The 23,067-nt window shown below is 32.0% G+C and overlaps 2 protein-coding genes across 4 annotated transcripts in view; both read right to left on the bottom strand.

The window, feature by feature from the left end:
* Positions 1-15,423, bottom strand: part of LOC148598448 (uncharacterized) — a 59,127-nt gene extending 43,704 nt beyond the window's left edge. Inside the window, exons 1-7 of one of the 2 annotated variants that reach the window (XM_088560549.1) lie at positions 15,227-15,423; positions 12,939-13,130; positions 11,512-11,612; positions 10,292-10,403; positions 9,877-10,005; positions 8,127-8,300; positions 7,643-7,780 (exon numbers count right to left, since the gene is read on the bottom strand). In XM_088560549.1, the coding sequence (XP_088416675.1) occupies positions 7,643-7,780; positions 8,127-8,300; positions 9,877-10,005; positions 10,292-10,403; positions 11,512-11,612; positions 12,939-13,130; positions 15,227-15,275 (895 nt within the window). In that variant the 5' untranslated portion in view covers positions 15,276-15,423. The remainder of the gene's footprint in view (positions 1-7,642; positions 7,781-8,126; positions 8,301-9,876; positions 10,006-10,291; positions 10,404-11,511; positions 11,613-12,938; positions 13,131-15,226) is intronic. The other variant, XM_088560552.1, reaches the window with a different exon arrangement.
* LOC148598449 (uncharacterized) lies at positions 2,199-4,430 on the bottom strand. Of its 2 annotated transcripts, none has more exons than XM_088560555.1 (3): positions 3,541-4,430; positions 3,143-3,300; positions 2,199-2,738 (listed from the first exon to the last, which is right to left on the bottom strand). In XM_088560555.1, exons 2-3 carry the CDS (start codon positions 3,235-3,237, stop codon positions 2,303-2,305), a joined length of 531 nt encoding a protein of 176 aa, XP_088416681.1. In that variant the 5' UTR covers positions 3,238-3,300; positions 3,541-4,430; the 3' UTR covers positions 2,199-2,302. The 2 variants fall into 2 exon arrangements, with proteins under 2 accessions (XP_088416681.1, XP_088416680.1); XM_088560554.1 differs by having other exon boundaries at positions 3,143-3,218; positions 3,541-4,425.
* Positions 15,424-23,067: the final 7,644 nt, after the last annotated feature.

The following is a 23,067-nucleotide window of genomic DNA, read 5'->3' as shown; positions in this document are numbered from 1 at the left end:
TATATTTTGTGTGAAATTAATTTGTCTTTAATTTTATGCTGGTTTATCTGTATTATGTGATGAATGTGTGATACAATATCAGCAGGCTCCCACAGGAAGCGAAAGAGTTAACCCTTATATAGGCAGTTTTTTTTCTTAAAGTTTGTTTCCAGGCCAATGTACTACTATTCGTAGTCATATGTTATTATAAAACAGTGTCTGTTGTTATTTACTCATTCGTTAATAGTATTGTTGATTTCTAATGAAAGTAATAGTAAGTTTATCAACAAAAAATTGTATATGTACGTGCTTACTGTATTTTACTTTTGTACTCAGAAAATATATAAACACAAAAGGGATCTGTCGGTCTGCAATTTAGCACAGGAAACGTCAGTTACTATAAATTGCAGTCATTTAAGATACAGTCGCTCGTGCAGTGCTACCATGTAGTTGAGGTGGCAACGGTAAAATATGATTATATTTTTTTCATCTCTTCTGATTCGTGTCGATGATCACCAAATTTTATGTAAGTGTGTTTTTTTTAATTATGTCGATTATGTTGAATGAGTAATCAAGGGAACCAACGTTATAGCGGTAATCAAAAGAATGTAGTCCAGGAACAAAGACCAGACATGGAAAACAGACATACACAACAAAGAACATAGAGTAACTAAACTCATACAAACAAAGTAACAAAAGCAAATGAGCAACTCGGACTCCACTAAAAACTAGGTGCATGGACCAGGTGCACCGGTAGGGTAACCGTCCTCTGCTTTTCTAGAAACGCCCGCATTTGCTCATACAAATTCAAGTCTGGGGTTGAGGAAAGAGGAAAAGAAATCTATGACACGTTGAATAAATCAGATTTCATGGCGCAGATGGATACACCATAACAATCCACGAGTTCATGATGACGGCCATAAAACTTTTGTATTGATGACTTCAATCTTGTAGCAATGTAACCCTGTTCCAGAAGCCTATTTGTTAGAGTTCTAGCGCGATACAAAAAATCTGCGTAGTCTCGGCAAGCTCTGGTATAACGTATGAGTTGTGATATGAACACTCCATACGCAGGCGCTGAAGCGATGTTGCCACAGATGAAAAGACAATTTTGAATGAAAAGTCATCACGTTTGTCGTAAAGACTGGTCAATAGATTTCTTTAACCATCGATTTTTAAGTGTAGGACAAGATATGAGGCTGACTCTACAGTGTCTGTAGTATCCTATATCTCAAAGTTTTTGCGGTAGATGCAATGTATCAAGTCCCTAAAATTAGGATTGTTTAAAGATAATACGTCATCTATTTAGCGAAAACTGAGATTAAAGGATGTAGCTATACGATATTCTTTCTTTTGGAATATAGTAGCAACAAGGACAGCCTAATAAGAGTAAAGGAATAGTTCAGCAAGTAGAGGAGCACAATTTGTTCCCATTGGAATGCCGACCGTTTGTTGAAAAACGCGTCTTCCACACTGGACAAATATGTTGTCGATTAAAAATTCCAGCATTTTGTAAACATCTTCTTCTGTATATTTGGAAGATGATTTTGAATTATTTCTTACAAAGTATGAGGAATCTCTACCAAGAACTATATATTTGTATCTAGGTGTACCATATTTTATGGAAAAAACAACGATGTATAATGTTTTTAGTCGGGATTTTAACTGAGTATGTGGAAAAGAAGTATACAGTGTTGAAAAAAATCATAGGTTTTAAAAACCACCATTGTACGGAACGGGAGATAAAAAAGCTTCAAACTTTTAAATGCGTAGTTCGAAGTAAAAGTACAAATGCAAACTGTCTTAACATGGATAAGAGTATGACTGTATCAACCAGTAACTAATTTTTTTTCTCACTTTTGAGTGGGGAAGCGATAACCTTTATTTATTTCGAAGATTCAGTGCTTAATTTATGCGCACACATTGGTGTTCTATAAAGCAAGCATTTTATTTGATTCTAAAATAAAAAAACATAAAATATTGGCATTATGATATTGGCATAAAATCCTTTTACCTGTAAAGCATTTTGTTTTAGATGTTCATTGCTCTATCTTATCAATTAAAAACACATCAGATCCACACCAAAGAACAGAAATTAAATAATTTATCATACATTGTACGTGTGCCTGACCAGATTTTACTAACGATCTTCCTCCATGTATTGCTGTTGTATATGTTTAAACATGAAGTTTCAAGATACACAAATAAAGGAGTCCAAACAATGCAGTCTTCTTTTATATAATCTTAATATTGTATATAAAGACAAATGCATTCTTTAGAAAACGTGTAAATAATCGTTGTCAAACCACCTTCAGAACTGTAATTATGCCTTGTCATTTCCTTTATACGGCGTTGTATTTATATCATATAATCCATTTGAGGATATAATATTAGAAGCCGAGAGACTGTTTATAGTGTTATACTCATCTTCACCACAAAGCCCTGCAATGCCATAAACGTTCCCGTCTCGTGTTATCTTTCTTGATAAATTGTTCAGTTGTTCATACTCATCTTCTGTAGCTACACTATACGTTGTATCGGGAGCTGGGGAATTTTTCCCTTCGACCTCGGCATATTCGGATACGGATTTGTCAACAAATGTGTATTCGTTCTTGGTGACCGGATAATGAGGTAAGTGTTTCACGTCTTCTTCAACTAAACCAAACTGTAGATTTCCTTCATGTTTGTCATGTTTTTGTTCTCGTTTCCAAGATAGTTCTTCTGTTTTGTTCTTTTTATCTTTATCTTTATTGCTCCTTCTTAAAGAAATATCGATGCTGATATTACTATTAATTTAGAAATAACATACTTGTTTCAACAACAATGCCGATTACAGATAAACTGACTTTGTCCGGGAAATTTTTGTTTAAAATTATTGATAATACTTTGCATCCGCCACATTTGCACCTCCATGCGAATATAGCCATAAGTCATATATGCATAGACAAAATATTTTTCTTCGTCGTAGATTTGGCCCTAAAATGTCTCATTTAGGTGTGATGTGTGATTAAAATTTTCTAGGTATAATTACATTGCAGCCTTTCATGAAACAACTAAAATACAAACTGGAAATTGATTTGCCGACAAATCTAAGATGAGTGCATGTTAACTGTGTTGTATAATAATGTATATATATTTTTTAAATACATATCAAGATTGTTACCTGAATTTCCAAATGAGGATACAAATAGAAACACATGTTACCAAACTTCCGCCAATTAAGCCTCCAACCAAGGGTACTGGAAAGAAATTATACATTGTCTTTGAAATACTTGATCTTATGAATGAACTTCTTTCACTTCCGTTTGTTCGGTTTACCTCCTTCGTTAAAATGAAAAATATTATAGTTTAGATGTTTATATATATATATTAATCAGCAACCTACCCAATAACAGAATGAAATCTTTTCTTAAGGTGTTGCTGCTATAATTGCACTAGTGCAAATGGAACGTTATCGTCCGCTTACATTTTTTAATTATTCAAACTTTTATATACAATTTGGTGCCATTTACATCATTTTTTTTTGTATTTTCATGTAAGTAATTACATCCCAATACATACCTGTAATCGACGGTTTTTTAGTGGTCATAACTATATGATCTGGAAAAAAGAACGATTTGAATTTATATTTCAAATTCTTGTAAAAACAGGAAGAAATAATAATAAGTAGACTGAGTTACAAAAACAAAACGCTTCACAGAGCTCTTGAAAGCGAATCATTATAACAATATACAAAATAGTGATTTCAGTGACTAGCAGTAACAAATATTACAAAGTAGATCAGTGCTGAAGGAGTGATCAAGTGAACTAAGATTCTAACAGCGGAAATAAAAAAAGAAAGTTATCCGGGTTCAAATACTAGACAGGGAAACAGACAAACACAACAAAAAATATAAACGAACGTAAAGTTCTTTGGTGCAGTTGATATCAGACAAGTTACAATTTTTAAATGCTATTTTGGCATTTTTTATCATTATAGTTTACAAGTAATGATATAATATAACTAACAATTAATGATTCAATAAACAACTTATATCATCGTATAAAACTGGACATATTAAATAATTGGGATTTCATTTATTGCTTTGCCGTCATGCTATGATTTTGTGTTGACACATTAGTAATATAAATATATACACAATTTTTAAAGGTTCTTTTAATGCAAGTTATCACAAAATACTCTCATTAGAAGTAATATATGGGAATGTACATTGTACATGCAGCAGTGTAAATCTAAGATTAACGTAGTTGTATACATGACATGTACGTTTTCAGACTTGGATTTGATCTTCCGAGGAATCGGTATCTAGAATAAAATGACAGAAATCCATCTTATAAACCATTGCTATTCATTGTTCTTATATCGCTTTAGGGTAGAATAGTTTTAACTACCATTATACGTTTAAGTAAGTTTTGATAGTAAACTGATAGCAGTACAATTTTAATCACTAATGACAGTAAATTAGTTGACTAACGATTCAACGAGAAAATTGTTAGATATAACATATATATATATATATATATATATTAGGATCCATACGATATACATCAACGAACGAAGTCAATACAGAATAAATGGTTCAATATCAATTTTGGCCTGGTTCAAATCAATCAAATCAAACTTAGGTCATTACAGTTTAAGGTCACGTTGCGCCTAACAAATCAAGATTATATTTCCATGACTTCTGTAAATAATGCAAAACAAAATTTGAGATACTAAAAACGCGAAGATGAAATGCCAGATAAATTAGTGAATGATAATTATCTTCAAAGTTGAGGAATCAGCACATATTGAAGCAAGACTATACACTATAATATTACAAGTATTCAGAATCAAGATACATTTTCATAACTTTTTACAGAGAGTAGAAAATGTATATAATATTCAATATGCTAACAGATAGCTAGGACAAAATTCTGTATATCTTCAGTGCCGAAAACAAACACGACTAAATATTACATGGAATAAGAAGAAAACCTAAATTTTCTTTCTAGTAGATTATACATATTTAGCAAGAACATATACCTCGCATCAATATCAGATAGTAGTGAACAGTTCAAATGATAATTATTATTCATCCCCATTAATTTGCAGGAAAAAAGTATAATCGTCAGCTCGTAAAATCGTTATAGCATAGAATCACCAGCATACAGTTGTTTAGATTCGTACGAGACTAACAACGTCGGAAATATTATTGTTACACAAAGTGCTGGGGTAGAACCACTATAATTCATTTTGGCTGATAATCGTCAAAAGTAATACGAAGTCAAAGCACGATTTGTTTTATAAAACATTCATATTTTGTGAGTAGGACAACTCAACCACTGCCATCCTTTCCATCTTGGAAGTTATCAAACTATAAGTATTTTTTTTATATTTTGTATATAATTTGTAATATTAAACGTAATGTAAATCGTTACTATTAGTAACTATTAAGAGGTAAAGCAGCCGTTTATTGGTGTTCCCGGATCAGATAGATTACTTTTCAAAGTTGACAGACATGGCAACAGGTAACAAGTTTAGCAAATATGTTAGCCTCGAGTGTTTGAAAGAAAGATCAGTGATAGTCTTACCTTGTTGGGTGGAAAGGAAAGTTGACTAAAAAAGAATTTATTGACCAGGGACAATAACATTTTATTGTTATTGAAATATTCCGAGAAGATATAATATCATACTTGTAACCAATTGTTGCACAACAAAGTGATACGTGTATTCTTAAAATATACGATTCATGGATGCAAACAAATGACTGACGATTGGTGCATGCCACCTTTTTTAGGCAATTATGAAAACAAATACTTTCTGAGTCTTTATTCTGGTATGCGTGTATTTTGCGTACCTTTATTGGTTCATTTTTTTTTCAAACTTTGTTCGTTTGTTATGTTTTATTTTATTTTATTTTTATTTAATTAAAAAAAACTGTTCGTTTTTATTTTGTTTTGCCTCCTTTTTCATAAGTCTGATCTTTCATTTGGAGTTGTCATCGTGTCATTAACATTTTTTGACGTGCATGATTTTTAGAAAATAAAGTAATTATTTTTAGTGTGTATACAAAATCAATTTATTTGGTCAATAACCACACTGAATGATACAGTCAATAAATATAAGTATTCGAAGACATTTCCTGAAGCAAAAACGATTTACTTAAACCTACGACAAAGAAGTATACAATATAAAGATGGCACAGTCATACATCCTCTGTAGACTATGAGATTTCTGTTACACAATATATAACGAAAATGGATATTGTGTATGTATTAAAGAGATAACTGCAATACTGGGACGACAAAAAAGTCAGATCAAGGCAACCAATGGATCCTCAATGAACGACAAAGAAACCTTCACACCACAGACTAGTGTAGGGAGCAGCTGGCCCCAAAACATTAATATACACAAATACAGGAAAATTTATTACCTGCTTTAATAGACAAACAAAGGTCAGAATTTGTTTTACTTTGAACAAGTCCAAAAATGCAGGTAGGTTAAAGTACTGTGGCTTGATCACAACCCTCCCGTTTTCAATCTGGCCACTGTGGAGTACCAATTTTTGTTGTTTTCATGGATAGGCCAAACAACGAAATTTGATTCCCAACGAAAAGGAAATTTCCATCGATGTATACACTTCAATACATAAGACTTCAAAACAACGAATTTAAGAATCCACGAATTTGTGTTTCTTCTTTAATTCACGAATTAAATTACTTTAAAAATATAAGAATTATAATCTTTGTGATATTTGTACGTGTCAGATAAGATATAAGGAATCGGAAAATTGGAATCTGTAAATATCAAAGAAATGTGCGGATGAAAAAGGCAAAGATACAATTGATTGAGTAACGATAAGCAAAAAGAAAATGACAAACGATCTTATTGTTCTTACCGTAAAGTCTTCACATAAACTTATGTACCAAATTCAAGAATACAATTCACAAAACACACGTATAATCAACCTCATCAGGTAAAGTATTATTCATTTGAAATCATTTGTATAAAATGAAGTAGTATAATAATCATCGACTAAATTAAAGTCAACAATCACTCTTACGGGGTGATGGATAGTTAAAAACGATGCGAAACCTAACAATAAATTACATAAAGGTCTAAATATGTTTAACATCACCAAAAGATGGTAAAATTTACATTGAATATTTCGGATAAGCGATATTCGTCTTCAGCATAAAAAAGTGGTGAGGTAGGCAATTGGTTATAGAAAAAAAAACACATCAGTATACAATTAGCATTAACGAATATAGTGCACACAAATAAGTCTACTTTGTGATTTTACGATTGTTGCATTGTAACGGTTAGTTATCATATTTTACTTGTTCATTATGCATCAAAACTACGGAATTTACTTCCTAAAACAATCCAGATTTGTATCATAATAAATTACAAAATACACAGAAGTCCAATATCAATGTAAGCTTGACGTTTCACATTTATTTTGTCAATTAAATCACGACTAAATTCAAATAAGAAATTTATTTCGATTTTAGACAAATTTTACGTTGGCTGCCAAGGAATGTATAAGATGCGTAAAAAATACAATTGAGATATCCGAACATATTTTTGGTTATTTTTATGCATATAATCGAATTCTGGCGAAATATATTCGCAAGTGTAATTGTATCAATAATGATTTGTATTCCAGACAAAACTCACTTGGTTTATAGACTTTACAGGCATAATAATTTAACTTGTCATGGCAAGACTCTGGCAGTAGTTGCAGTTCTTGCTTTCCTGTGGTGTTCACAATTGTACCGGTCAGACATTCCACAGGAGTAACATCTTCGGATTTAGCTACAAATACATTTTTAACGTCATAACAAACAAACATGCTTTTGATAAGCTCTAATTTGAAAAATAATTATAATTTAAGACCACATTGCAAAGGATAAGCAAAGCAAACTGTGGTAGGTTTTCATTCAATATATTATTTAAATTACTTTATTTTTCTATGTTGATCCTGTCTATTATTAAATTTGAACTTGACAAAAATGGAATCATGCAATCGTTGAATCTTTATGTAATTAAAAAAAAACAATGCCTTTACCAAACCAAATGGACATTAATGCTTGTTCTGTTCCATAATAAAATAACAGCATAATATAAAGTATGTAAAATGTGTAAGATTATAAATATTTACCCTCAAAATATTCCACAAGTTTTGTTTTTCGGAATGCATTTGTCCAGCTTCGAGTTCTATTTTGATCACAAACCTCTGTCGACAGCAATTGTTTACCAGTTTCATAGCATTTTTGTCGTGCGTTTGAGTAATTGTATGTCCAGAATGTTTCTCTGCTTGGAGGATTCCCGTCCTCTGTGACATATATACTTATACAATAATGTTATTTAAGGATGTACATGTAAAAAGATAAATCACTAGATAACTAAACATAATATATATACAAATTAGCGCTAACGTTCAATCAACTTTTCGAGTGTCAGCAGCAACAACAAACACATAATACAAAAAATACCATGTTTTTATTGTTTGTATATACATGCATATATATATATATATATATATAGAAAGGTCTGAAAACTTCCCAAAGATGTTAAAACTATCAAATTTCCATCCCAAATTTCTGGTCGTTCCTCGAACTCGTACCGCTGTGAAATCTATAGCAACACCGCCTGCACAAATTCCAGCACCCTAGACCACTCGGCCAGCTAGGCTATATAAAAATATAGTTTTCGCAGACCGGGTCCTTCCTCCTTGTATGATTAAACCAGGGCTCTAAATTAGTACACGATGCAAGGTAGTACGAGACAGTTCATCTAGGTGTCATTAGGTAGGATAGAGGATAAAATTAATGATGCATGTCACAACAAATCATTATCATTCAAACGTCTTAGAATGTGGCGACTCTACTCGCTACACTGCTCCATTGGATCAAATTGATACAGTGAAGATAACGAAAACGTATAGAAAGGTCTGAAAAATTCCGATGTTAGAAGGGAACGTCCAAACATTTGCATCGCTGGGAATTTTTCAGACCTTTCTATACGTTTACATTATCTTCCGTGCTGAAAAATTCCCAAAAAAGGAGGAATGACCTGGCCAGCGAAGGCTATATTTTTATATAGCCTAGCTGGACGAGTGGTCTAGGGCACCGTACTTTGTGCAGGCCGTGCTGTTATAGATGTCACAGCGGTACGAGTTCGAGTCCCGCTGTAGGAACGTCCAAAAATTTGACAGTTCTAACATCGTTGGGAATTGATTTTTTCAGACCTTTCTAAAAGTTTCCATTATCTTCCCTGTATCAATTTGATCCGATGGAGCATTGTAGCGAATAAAGTCGTCACATTCTAAGACGTTGCCATAGATATCCAACGGTACGAGTTCGAGTCCCGCGGAGGGAGCGACCAAAAATTTGCATCGCAAATTTGACAGTTCTAACATCGCTGGAATTGTTTAGACCGTTATATATATTTTTCAATGCTTTAAGATATTTTTCCATTATGCTACTTGAGACGGGAGATCTCGCTGTACTCGAATGTATTAAAAACATGATGGTCATGTAGTGCATTGTATGCGAATGACACGTACCAGACGGTCATAAACTGGACAATTTTTTAAAAGTTTGTACGGGTAAAAGAATCTGAAGATAAGTATAGTACAAGACAGTAAAAGGGCTCAGTATCATTCAGACTTGGTTCTCGATAATAAGATAAAAAGAAACGAATTATTTCTGAAATTTGAAAAAAAGGTTAAATGCATGAAATGAGGATCCAAGCAAATGTATCTTTCTACAATGAACAGACAAAATAGTTGAATTAAACGTTATTTGTAACTTTGTTTCAAAGTTGAAAAGGTATAATAAACATACACATAAGATTTGAAGTAAAAGCAAAACCTACAGAGAAACATTTATCAGTGATAACATTCGTACCGCATAAAGTTTTTACTGTAAAGTTGGCATTTTTACAGCTGTAAGCTTGTAATGATACGTTAGTTCTACAAACTGATACCATGCAGTCTTTGTATTCATTCACGTCATACAACTCATTGAATTGAAAACCTAAGGAAAAAAAAACTCGGTTTATATCTTCACACTATCAAAATACATGTTTGAATGTATTGCATCTATATCTACAATGTCTACTCAATAATATTTACATAACCCTTTTTCTTGTATTTTATGCAGAATATATTTATTATTGTTTAGTGATATTTCTATTTATAGTGTTCACTCGTATGATAAACCATAAGATGAAGCAATACGATAGAGTTAACTGTTGTTTTTTTTTTTTTTTTTTTTTGGGGGGGGGGGGTTTTTGTTACTATTTTATGAGATATTAGCTTACGTTTGTAAACCAATGCCTTGTCATCTAAAGGAAATTGGCTGGAACAATTTTTTACACTGACTTTTTCTGTATCGTTTACTTCCATCAAGCATCTACAATCTCCTGTGAATTTCTTCAGAAATACAAATTATAAATTAGTTATCATTAAATATGTTGCAGTCCATACTGGAAGTCGGAAGTTTATACCATTCAAGAGCTGTACCGCATTAGCCTCTACAAAATGACCACCGGCAAACAAAAATACTGCAGCATGTAAAAAGAACGGAAATTCAGGAAGACCTCAAAATTCAAGTGCAGGACCAAAACTGAAAAAGGAAACTAATTGAATACAGCATTATCAAAACTGAAAAAAATACAATGTCTAGACATCCGTCACATTATAAGAGAAATCAATATATACATGTAAGACATACAAGCAATAGGACAACATTTATATTTTAAGGATGAAGAGTATCTTCTTTTAAGCATGGAAATTATAAAAGTCCCTCTATGGAATCTGAGTACTACCTAATATTGAATGAAAGTTTTATCTGGAGAATGGAATTCAAGAATCGAAACGTCTGCCAAAAGTTCAAATATATCTCCGCCTGACTTTTCGAATGTGCTACCCCTACCCCTCCAGAGAAAGTTGTTCGACGGTGCAGCATATCAGTGTGAGACCAAATAACTAATATAGACTATAAAGACAAGTTTTCAAAGTAGATTATATGTTAGGAAAAGCTGTTTGAAATTTCTTATCAAAATAACTATTCTGATTTAATTCATGTTTAATTTATTCAAGCATTCTTCCTACTACTTTGTTATCTCAAAGATATATCAATATTCGAACAAGTGTGAATGATTAACAATAACATAAAATTTAAAACAGTTTTTTAAAGCAGTCACCGTCAACATCTCCATCCGATACAGTTCGTAGCCAAAGTATTTTGTATTTATTTTTGTCTGACTAATAAAAGAAACACTCGGATCAAACTGTTGTTGCTATGCATTAATTTTGTAATTAGAATTACCTTTACCATATAACAGATGTTTGTTATATGCATCATCGAAAACTCATAAATTTGTTGCTTTTTTTTCATTATTGAAACATGTTGTGTTAAAAATCTGACATTAACATTTGAAATCTTAGAGAGAAAAGCATGCATGTATAAAACAAATGAATACATACATACGTTTTTCCCATGTGTATTGAAAGAAAACGTTGATGCAATGAGCTTTACCTGGTAACTTAAATATACTGATGAATTGCAGTGCAGTTGACACTCTACAATCGACTTTAAATTGGTTACAGCATTATTATCTCCCTTGAAATAAAAGCAACCTAAAAATTATAGTGATATTGTGAGAAAGACCAAATTAAAATAAAAACAGTGCCAATTTTGCGATCAATCATCAGTTTAAGTTTTGTAAAAAAATTAAAAAAGGTGACTCATTTGTCATTTTTTTAATTTGTTATTAGGTTATTGCCTCTTGGAAAAAAATACAAGATTAATAGAAGGAACAAAAATGGTTGTTTAAATGTATTACAAATAGGCAAATGTAAGCAGAAATCAAATAAAAATATATAGTGATATAAAATCGAATACTACTTAACATTTTAAGACAATCACGAAACAGAGGAAGAAAAGTTTATAACTGTAGATAACTACGTTGCACGAACAAAATCAATCGAGCTGTTTAAAATGAACACAGAAGAATGGAATGATATACTACTTTTATTACAGTTACATAATAGGTCACTAAAAATATTGACTTGCTATGCAATGAGCGAAGTTCAACGAAAAATAAGATTAAAGTTTTACACTTAATAAAAAAATAAAAAATGCAGTGTTTTTTTTGTTCTTACAAAATAATGTTTAGTGACTACTTTTTGTAGATTGTATGGTTTTGAAAAATGCCTTTTTTTACAATTACTGCAGCTTATTCATTTAGAAATATCAGACAAGTGCGCATCCTTGGAAAAAATATTTTTTACAGAGCTTCCAAAATTCGAGATAAATTTCTATGAAGTTAAGTAGAATTCCAGCTAAGAATCGTTCAAAATGTGATTCATGGGTAAAAAGCCTACATATTTTAATTTTTGATATTTTGTTTGAATTGTCATAGTAAACAGAAATTAACATTCAGTTTTTCATATAACCCGTGGTTTTAGGAGATAAAATTGTAAAGAATGCACTGTAGATTTCAAAGTTAAGGGAGATAACTCTGTAAATGACACTCAAATATTATAGAATCTATTGGATTTTCAATGTGGTTTATCTCCTAAGAGCAAGCAGACCTGAATGAATAATTGCACATGTCATAGTTTAGACCCATAAAACAACTTAATTACAAAAATAAAAATATGTAGCCTTTTTTTGGGTGAATCACATTTCACAAGACTTCTACTTAAATTGCTACTTATGTCACTGTTACTTGCAATTCTTGGTAGTTTATATTGCATGATTACATGATTACATGAGTACATGATTAATTATTAAAATTTATGTGTTAAAGAGCATGTCTGAATGTCTGATTTATTACTTCTATAATGTCAGTTTACCTACATGCTGTATATAATTTGGTCCAATAAAAAGTAGAACATTCATGTCGGATTTGTTCGAAGCATACTAAAATGATACTACGCGAAACTCGCACGGGTCCTTACCGATTGTCTCTAGCCAAGGTGAAGTTTCTCTATACTTTATGATACCAATCCAAAACGTCTGTCCTTTTAATTCATCAAAGTTTGACAAAGTAAAGTTGTCATGTTCAAGTCCAAGTCCTTTCACTCTACACTCTATAGATGCATTGAACCAGTTTATTCCTGCTCCATCGAACTGCACTTCACCCATGATCACTACCGAAGTAAATATAAGATATATCATTTTAATACTGATAAAAGTGAGAAAAAAAACTTTTGAAAAAAAAACAGACAAATTGATTTGACAAAAAAGCACTCACTACACAGGTCGACACGTATCATAAATGTTATGCATTTGTGATCAAATATGTCAATGCTGAGTTCTCAAATCAGAACTTGATTCTATTAGTTTTTACACAGTCACAACTGTTTTGACAGCGTGCATGTATATATTATAATATGTTTCGTTTTCGTTTTTCGGTTATGTTTAAGCTCTATTTTCACTGCTTGAAAGACTTAGTTGTTTGAAATTAGAATCCATTCTCTCAATGAACAAAAAAGTAAAATATTGAACCGTGATCTCACAGTAAGGCCTAAAATTAATATTCCTTCATATGAATTCACGTCCAATCAATCCATGACAAGAATTTTCACAACGCAATATATTTAATATATACTTTGTCAGAAATGAACCAAAAGGTTATTTTAACACTTAGGAAAAAATTAATCATATGGTTCTGGAGTTCACTACACAAATGTCCCTAGAAAATATCAATAGCCGGTTCGAATCTTAGTTACGGAGCGTATACATATCATGGGACAATTTATTTCCGTATTCTGTCTGCGATTATTAAGTGTGACTATGTAGTTAACAATTCAAAACAATCGCTTAGGTGAGGTGGCTTAATGAGTTTCCGGTTTTTGGCACGTAGATTTTACTGTCAACAACGAAAAAAAAGATTTTTTGCTTAATTACATTTATTTCGGAATCACATATTTTACAAAATACAATTACGCCTAGATAAAATTTAAAAAAAAAACGTTTTTGATTACTTAGTCTCTCTTTTTTTTTAATTTCCGTTGAGTTCAATGATAAACATAAATTCTAAAGCGCCAATATTCTATAGGTCAAAACTCAAACTCAAACTCAAACTCCTTCTACAGATAGCATCATATTTCTAATGAACCTTGCCCCAGTCACACGAAAAGGAGTACTTGACACTTAATATTCGAATAAGTGGAAGAAAATCTTTGTTATTTCATAATCAGACTAAAGTGTATTACACAAATTTAGGACGGTCAAGCCAAGCGAGAGATATGAACGTACACATGTCAAGTATGCAACGTGGTCGTAATTGAAGGGTGTCAATACCACTAATTGATCCATATTGTATTTTTAGTTACGTCATTAAAAATAAAGAACGTCCGTCAAACATTTTGTTATAAATACTATACAGAAGATATCATTTTTTTCAGCTGAGGTTATGAGACAAATCCAAAATAATATAAACAAATCACGTACTATTTTTTAAATGCAAATGAACTTCAAATTAGGTTTTAATTTTATTATCAGCACATTGTAAATTAATTATTTTGAATTTTGAAGTTTTGATCGTGTTTTTTTCTGATTAAGTTCTAAATGTCCAGATAGTAAAATTCTCTGATTATATTATAGTGAACCGACTACCAGTTTCAATTATTATTATTATGGTGTCGCATAGGGCGTTTATTCATAATCTCTGGATTTACATATTCGCGACATTATTGCCCGGTTGCACAAAATAAATGTCATTGAACATAGGTGGCAGGCCTACGGAATCAATAATTCAGACATCGTTGCCAGATAATACATGACAAAGTCCTCTGAAAAATAACCATTTAGAATTTAACTCCTGACCTTAGAATCACTAAGAGCTTGCTTTTTGTCTGACAGGGAGTTAAATTGAAACACTGAGTACGGGTATTTTCTTGTTTTGTCTCTTTTTAAACAATGTAATTATCTGTTCAAAGCCCACATCTTAAAAGTTTGGTTACTTATGACCCTGTTAAGTACGAAACTGAAAAGAGCATACTAATTTGTGAAATTATCAATAATTTATAAAATAGAAATGTCATCGTCTTATAGGAAAAACCTTATTTACATCCTCTTTATGTGCTTGATACAAAGACGTTCATAAAATGTATACGTTCTATGTATTGATATTCATCAAAGCATGCCTTTAACAAAAAACGTTTATGATTATCAATATTCCATATATGTTATAAAACATAAAAGTTATGATATTCTTCTCAGGAATAAAAGTAAGACTTACTGTTTTGAATAAATATCACATAAATTCCAACTTTATTGTGGGAATTCATTCTAATTTATAAATCTATATAAAACTGCACTCAGTGTAAAAAGCGGACACGGACGTGTAACGGTATATCGCATTGTTTACCGTGAACATGAATACACTTTTGTAATAAATCTGTGTGGCTTTTATCGGTTTATGTGTCTATTCAAAAACTTCCTTCTTAATTACGTCAATAAAGGAGGTTACATAATGATATCATGTATTTTTATGGCATATTTGACAGCCAGTATTTACTTACTTGGGATGTATCGTCATTTTACCCGTATATACTGAAAAAATAATAGGTGATTCTGTTCAGTTGAAAGTACGGTTCAGCATGTTATTTTAATATTTTTTAAAAAAAATAAGGCAATAAGTGCAGCTCTGCATAAGAACCAGACTTGAGCTTACACGTGATTTATGCATTTCTTAATTCCAAATATTTTTATTCGAAATCCGTTAGTAGACGTAATAGAAACCATGTCAAAAAAGTGCATGTGAAAGTTGCCCACTGAAGATATTAATACTATTATTTGGTTACATTTCAATGGATCAGATTAGCCTCATAAGAATAAAGGATGGGTCAGCAAGAAGAAGGTCCGTACTTTGTTCATAGTGGAATGCCGACCGTTTGTTGAATAACGCGTCCATCAAACTGGACAAATACGTTGTCGATAAAACATTCCAGCATTTTAAAATCATCTACTTCGGTATATTTAGAAGATGATTCGGTAATTTTGTTTACAAATTATGGAGAATCGCTACCAAGAACTATAGATTTGTATGTACGTGTATCGTCTTCTTTGGAGTCAAAACGATGTATAATGTTTTTGATTCGGACTTGTAACTGATCACGGGAATCTACAATACATGTAGGAGTATAAAGAGTTGAAAAAGCATAGGTTTTTATGATATTGTATTCTTATGATAATCTTGAATTGAGGGTTTCACTACGGAATTAAAACGTGCAATGGCAGGATTGGTGAGTCTCTTTGACAGCTATTCGTTCGGACGTTAAAGGATTTGAAAGAGGTTTGGAGTTACATTTTGCAGATCCAGCAATGTAAAGTTGTTAGTATGAATTCTTGTCGATTAAGGCATCCAGTACAAAAACGGTAAGTCACAACCATCGTCTTTGGTAAAGAGACCAAACGAGGATAGCACAGAATAATGCTTTTCCACAATATTTTCTTTGGAGGGTGTGGCTGCAGTACAGATCTTGTTACTGCTATTATTTTCTACGTCTACCTATGATAATAAAGAACAATCAAGGGAACCAATATTATAGCGGTAATCAGAGGAATGTCGTCTATGGACAAAGACCAGATTGAAAAAAAGAAACGCATAGCAAATAACATAAAATTACCAAAATAATACATACAACTTACAAAATTAAATGGGCAACTCGGACTCCACTAAAATTGGGAACATGGACCAGGATGTAGGGTGAGCGTCTCCTGCTGTTCTAGCATTGCCCGCCGAGTTGCTCATAAAAAGTCAAGTCCAATGTAGACGAAAGAAGAAAAGATAATTATGAAACGTTGAACAAATCAGTTATCACGGTGCAGATGGATACAGTGTAATGATCCTCGAGTTCATTATGAAGACCATATTTTTTTTTATTAATGACTGCAATCTTGTAGCAACATAACCCTGTTCCAGACGTCTATTTGTAAGAAGTCTATAGCGCAAAACAAAAAGTCTGCATAGTTATTTGAAGCCCTGGCATAACGTATTAGTTGTGATATAAAAATGTCAGGTATTATCGGGATGTTGCCACAGATATAAGAAAATTGACACTACGGAATAAAATGTCATCACGTTGGTCGTATAATTTGGATAATAGTTTTCCTTTACCATCGATTGCTTAGTGTAGCTGACTGACTTCACAAAGTTTACTATCCCTTATCTCAAGTATTTTGGGGTACATGCGATGTTTGGAATCCTCGAAACGGTGATTGTTTAACGATATACGTCTATATAGCGGACACTGAGATTAAAGGTTTAAATGATCTAGCTAAACGACATGAAAAACAGACATACACAACAAAGAACATGAAGTAACTAAAATCATATATACAAAATAACAAAAGTAAATGATCTACTCGAACTCAAATAAAAACTTGGAGCATAGACCAGGTGCACCGGTAGGGTAAGCGGATGTATATTGTTTTACAGATAAATTAAATGTTGTTTTTGGCTTTGTCTGCTTGTGCGACAACTACTGTTGATGCATAGTTGACAATGTTTTTGCTACATCGTGGTCTTCGGAAACTGGTGCAGCATTGACACTTATTGACACACTTAAAACATTCAAACGTTACAAAATTAAAGTCCCAACAGCCATTGCCCACTATTCAAGCTCCATAGAACTAGAATGAACTTTGTAAAGAACTGATAATCAGGTTCGATATCGTTAAAGGCAATGTCAAAGTAATGTAATGATGACAATTGTAACACCTCAAATTACTGCCTGATCTCCGAATCTCCTTTTTAAATATTTATGTAATAGATTTTTTATTCAAAAAAGTACAAATTATTCTGTCTCCTGATACAGGAGTTCGTAGGTCGTTTTCATCACTGTCTCTGGTATTGTAAATGTTTAATGAACAAATAAACTCTTATAAACCACACAGACTTTTGCACATATTGGAATTGGTTTTATTTGAGAACTGATATCATGTGTGTAATACATTTTCGGCCATTGATTTCAATCACCAAGATAATTCCATCCACCCTATTAAGCTTCGTTTTCTCTTAATGATATACCTCCCAACGAACAGTTTCACCTTTTTATAAAAAAAAATTTCCGTAAAAAGAAATATATACTTTATACCCAAACATAGTAATGCTATACTTTATGAATGCTATGACAATGTCAACAGTAAAGGTTATCTTTCAACTGAAAAAGTAACAAGAAAACCAAGATTCGAATGTTTACCATAAGAATATAATCCGGTGAAAAATGAACACACACAAAAACGAACGTGAAGTAAATAAAATAATATGTACAAAGAAACACAAGTAAAGTAGCAACACAGACTACGCTAAATACTGGGAGCAAGGAACAGATACACCGGTGGTGAAAAAACGCTTACGGCTTTTCTAGAAACATCCACCGACTTCTTCATAAAATGACATAACCGGAGTAGACGAAAGAGAAAAGGAAAACTATGACAAGGTAAAAAAACAACAGGGTTCTCAATGTGGAATCGGATATCAAAGATAATGCCATCCGAAAGAAATCTAATTTTGTGGATATCGTTTCCAATTAACTTTGCTTCCGGAAGTTTTTATCATTATTATTATTTGTTTCATGATATCCTGGAATTTGGTTACTTATTTTCTTTAAATGATTAGTTACCCATAAAAAGATACCTAGATACAAATCAATGTATAAAACATCTCATAAAATAATATCTAGAGTACACATTTTCTGTAGTGTCCTTTATTTCAAGTCCATTAGGGTCGACGCGATATATAAAATTACCGAAATTAGGATTGCTAATAGACAATACGCCATTTGTATAGCGGAAACTTAGATATACGGATCTGGTAAAATACTGGCAACAAATAAGTATGATGATTCAAATAAGTAAAAAATACATGTCCTACACGTGAGTACCCCGGTACACGAAAGAGATACGATCTACACACACAGTGTAGATCGTTTCTGTTTCAAACCGAATAAAAGCAATTAAATATACAAACTGAAGTTAAGGAAAACAACACCTCACACGACAAAAAACTAAAGCATAAGCAATATGAACTCCAAGAAAAAACCGGGAATGACATCAGGTGATCTAAAGGGTAAGCATGTCCTTTTCCGCCAGCACCACCCGTCATGCGTGTTGTAAGTGAGTATAATCTAGTAATTATATAGCAACAGTAATGAAGCTCGCCGACACGTGTCAAACATTTTATACAATAGGAAGAAATCATTCACTTCAACTAAATATCATGATGTAGACGTAGGACGTAGGTTGGATACATTTTGACAAATCTAAAAAATTATACTAAGGTAACAAAAAACCACCATAAAACAAAAGCAATTATTTTTTTTTTAAACCGCTGGAAATTGATTTTTAATTTGAAATATTAAAGCAATAAATCATGCGGTACAAATTAATAAAGGACTATAAATTACCACGAAGACTTGAAAAGAAGTAAAATGTGTATCTCTCTGAAAGCACACGATAAATTTTGCCATTTGACGTAATATAAATATAACTTGATAGATGGTCTACCTTTCTCCTACAAAAACTTTTTGGACTATCACATTTGTACATAGCTTCTTGTTCTCCCTAACTCTCACGTTTGGCACTTTATTTACAAAGCAAGTCTTGAAACTCCATTTGCTGAGCTTACGCCATTAGTGTATATTTTTTGTCATTGACCCTGATATCTGCCAGGATAGAATAATATACAAGCAGAAACATGACTAAATGGCAACTCAAGTTGCTTATGAAATGTTACATCCGGGGTAGACGAAAGAGGTTCATCATGACGACCGATAAACCTTTGTAGTGATAACTTTAATCTTGTAGAAGCATAACTCTGTTTCAGACACCTAGTTGGAGGTAGTCAAGCGCCGTACAACATTGTTTAACTCCACATACATGTGTTAAAGGGATGAAAGAAAGATTGATAATACGAAATGAGTAGTAATCATGTATCTTGTATAGTTTGAACATGTATATCCCTTTTCCGTCGATCTCTAAGATATGAGATTGTTACTTCTTTCGGATAAGATCAGATTTGATAATTTATATATAAATAAATATATAATATATATATATATAATTTCGGTATATTTTAACATTTAACAGATAAGTTGGTATCGTTTTTTTACAAATTTAGTATGAAGAATCTCTGAAAATTGTTACGCACATGTATTTGTGTATTGGTGTTCCGTTTTTCTTGGATTAACAACGGAATATAATGCTATGTGTCCTGATATGGGTAACAGTAGTTTTAAGAATTGTAAAAATCAAACTTTTTGATTTTATTATATTAAAGTTATAATCTAATATTGGGAGTTTTTAGACGACCTATCTTTCTAGTATTTTAGGATCAAAATCAATTAGAAGGAAATGCCGTTTTAAGGCAGAAAACTATCTTTGATAGCTGTAAGTAAATATTTGGCAAACGGCTTAAAAACTTATCCGACGGTATTGCCACCGCCGCTCAGATATATAGTGCTTACAAATATGGCTACTCACAAATCTCTAAGTGCAATGCCACAAAATGACTAATTTACTCGAATAAGGAATCTACCTAGAGTGAAATAACTTAAGAACATCATAAATCAGCTGCTTTATTATGTACTAACACTGCTCATGATACCGTTCCGACCTTATACTGGATACATAAACTTCATGAAATGACCGATTTAATCACGTTTTATTTCATCTTCTACTACTAATACTGTTGATGTATGTATCTATACATTAACTATTATTAAAAATTGTGTTATTAACTGTTTCATTAAAGGTTATGAATATAACGCTGTTAACTGTTCAGTGGTTTCAAAATTAGTTTAAGGTACTAGATGTGATTCACAATCATGTAGATTTGTAAGAGTCTGTAGATCGTGATGATTATGCACCCTGTGTAAAATACTGCCACATACACTTTTTTCAGGAAAAGTTTCAAATTAAATTAAACAATCCTTTGACAAATCTGGCTTTTAATAAATTTATATACGGCCAACAATTGCATCTTTTAATTTACAATATTTATATTTTTTTGGTAATTCGTTTTACATGTACAGACAGTTTTTTTTAAGATCTTTAAAAACATGATCTAAATCTGTTGTTTAAATTCAATAATAATACTTTAAGAGATCTTGATAACATTTAAGCCATTAATAATCCTTGCTAAGCGATCAATGCCATAGAAATCAACTCAAGAACTTGTACTCGCACATGTTTTGTCGATGTGTATATAACACTAAATATGGCAGCCTTTATACAAAATTTATGACAAAAGAGACGATTTTGATTTTCCTACTTTTAATATCACATAACTAAATGGTGATATTCCATGCTATTTACATTACATAACTTGTCTGTTTTGCTCCTATTTGAAATAAAGTGCCAGACTGTGATGAACGCAACAGTTTACTCACAGAAAAAGCTTTTTTGGAAACCACAAACATCTATAAACAAAGTTACAATAGTTTGATCTGAAGTATGACAGCGGTTCCGGGCTCTGAAAATATGGTTTTGCTCAAACCAGTTTTTATATGAAAATATAGAGCACATTCTTTCAAAAATATTCGACGGATTTATCAATTGCCCTTAGTAGATGTATTTGTATAGGATGCTATTTTTAAATCATAATCTATTATTTGAATCTTCTTTTCACAAATACAGATCTTAGACTCCTATGTAAAATCTAAATAATTTTAAGTGTTGCACTACATCACATCTAACATATTTAGTACTTGGTGTTTCTATAGCAATTCCAGTCCACTGGAAATGTAGTGACATATTATTTCTAATGTTATTTATATTACAATCTCGCAAGTAAAACATATTAATTGTTTATTTTTAAGGCATTTATGTGCCAATGTCAAATTATCACTTTAATAATAATCAAGGGAACCAAGGTTATAGCGGTAATAAAAAGAATTTAATCCAGGGACAAAGGGCAGAAATGGAAAACAGACATACACAATAAAGAATATGAAATAACTTAAATCATACATACAAAGTATCAACAGCAAATGAGCAACTCGGACTCCACTAAAAACTGGGAGTATCTATTATAGGTGTATAGGGAAAGTGGCTTCTGCTTTTCTAGAAACACCCACCGACTTGCTCATAAAATGTCAAGTCCGGGGTAAACGTAAAATGAAGAAAACTATGATACCTTAAATAAATCAGTTTTTATGGTGCAGATGGTTACACCGTAACAATTCACACGTTCATAATGACGACCATAGTAATTCTGTAGTGATGACGTCAATCCTGTAGCAAAGTAACTCTGTCACAGAAGCCCAAATGTAAGAAGTCTCTAGCGCAATACAAAAAAAGTTTTCGTAGTTTCGACAAGCTCTGCATAATGTTTGAGTTGTGATATAAACACTCCATACGCAGGTGCTGAAGGGATGTTGCCATAGATGAAAGGAAAGTAGACAATACGGAATGAAAAGTCATCACAATTGTTGTACGTTTGGTCAATAGTTTTCCTTTACCATCGATTTCTAAGCGTAGGTCAAGATATGAGGCAGACTTCACAGTGTCTATAGTATCCTTTCTATCAAGTTTTTTTTTTTTTTTTTTTTGGTTAGATGCGATGTATCAAATCCCCGAAATAAGAATTGTTTAAAAAAAAAAATGCATCATCTATATAGCGGAATCTAAGATTAAAGGATCTAGCCAAACTATATTCTTTCTTTCGGATCAGATCAGCTATAAAGTCAGCCACATAAGAGTGAAGGAATAGGTCAGCAAGTAAAAGAGTAAAGGAGCACATTTTGTAAACATCTTCCTCTGTATATTTGGAATATTATTTGAAATTATTTATTACAAAGTATGAGGAATCTCTACCAGGAACTATATATATTTTATCTCAATGTACTATTTATTTTGCAACAAATACAACGATGTATAATGTTTTTAAGTCGGAATTTTAACTGAGTATAGGGAATACATGTATACAGTGTTAAAAATATCATAGGTTTTAATGCTATTATATTCAGATCATTGTCTTAAACTGATTGTCTCTAGAAGATCATTCGATTTTTTCAGGATCCACATTGAATTAATACCACCTTAGGAGTAACAAGTATTCTGGTAGGACTGTTGACC

The sequence above is a fragment of the Perna viridis genome, chromosome 14 (assembly GCF_037379345.1).
Source record: "Perna viridis isolate PV_CMFRI_1.1 ecotype Kerala chromosome 14, ASM3737934v1, whole genome shotgun sequence".
In the NCBI taxonomy this organism is placed as follows: Eukaryota; Metazoa; Mollusca; class Bivalvia; order Mytilida; family Mytilidae; genus Perna; species Perna viridis.
Note: the sequence above shows the minus strand (reverse complement) of the source record. Positions and strands in the feature narration are given on the sequence as shown.

Excerpts from the sequence above, each read along its gene's own strand:
- LOC148598449 (XM_088560554.1), bottom strand. The coding sequence starts at position 3,568 with ATGACCACTAAAAAACCGTCGATTACAG. Across the intron at positions 3,219-3,540 it reads TAAAAAACCGTCGATTACAG|TACCCTTGGTTGGAGGCTTA; the intron begins GTATGTATTGGG and ends ATTTCTTTCCAG. Across the intron at positions 2,739-3,142 it reads ATCCTCATTTGGAAATTCAG|AAGGAGCAATAAAGATAAAG; the intron begins GTAACAATCTTG and ends TATTTCTTTAAG.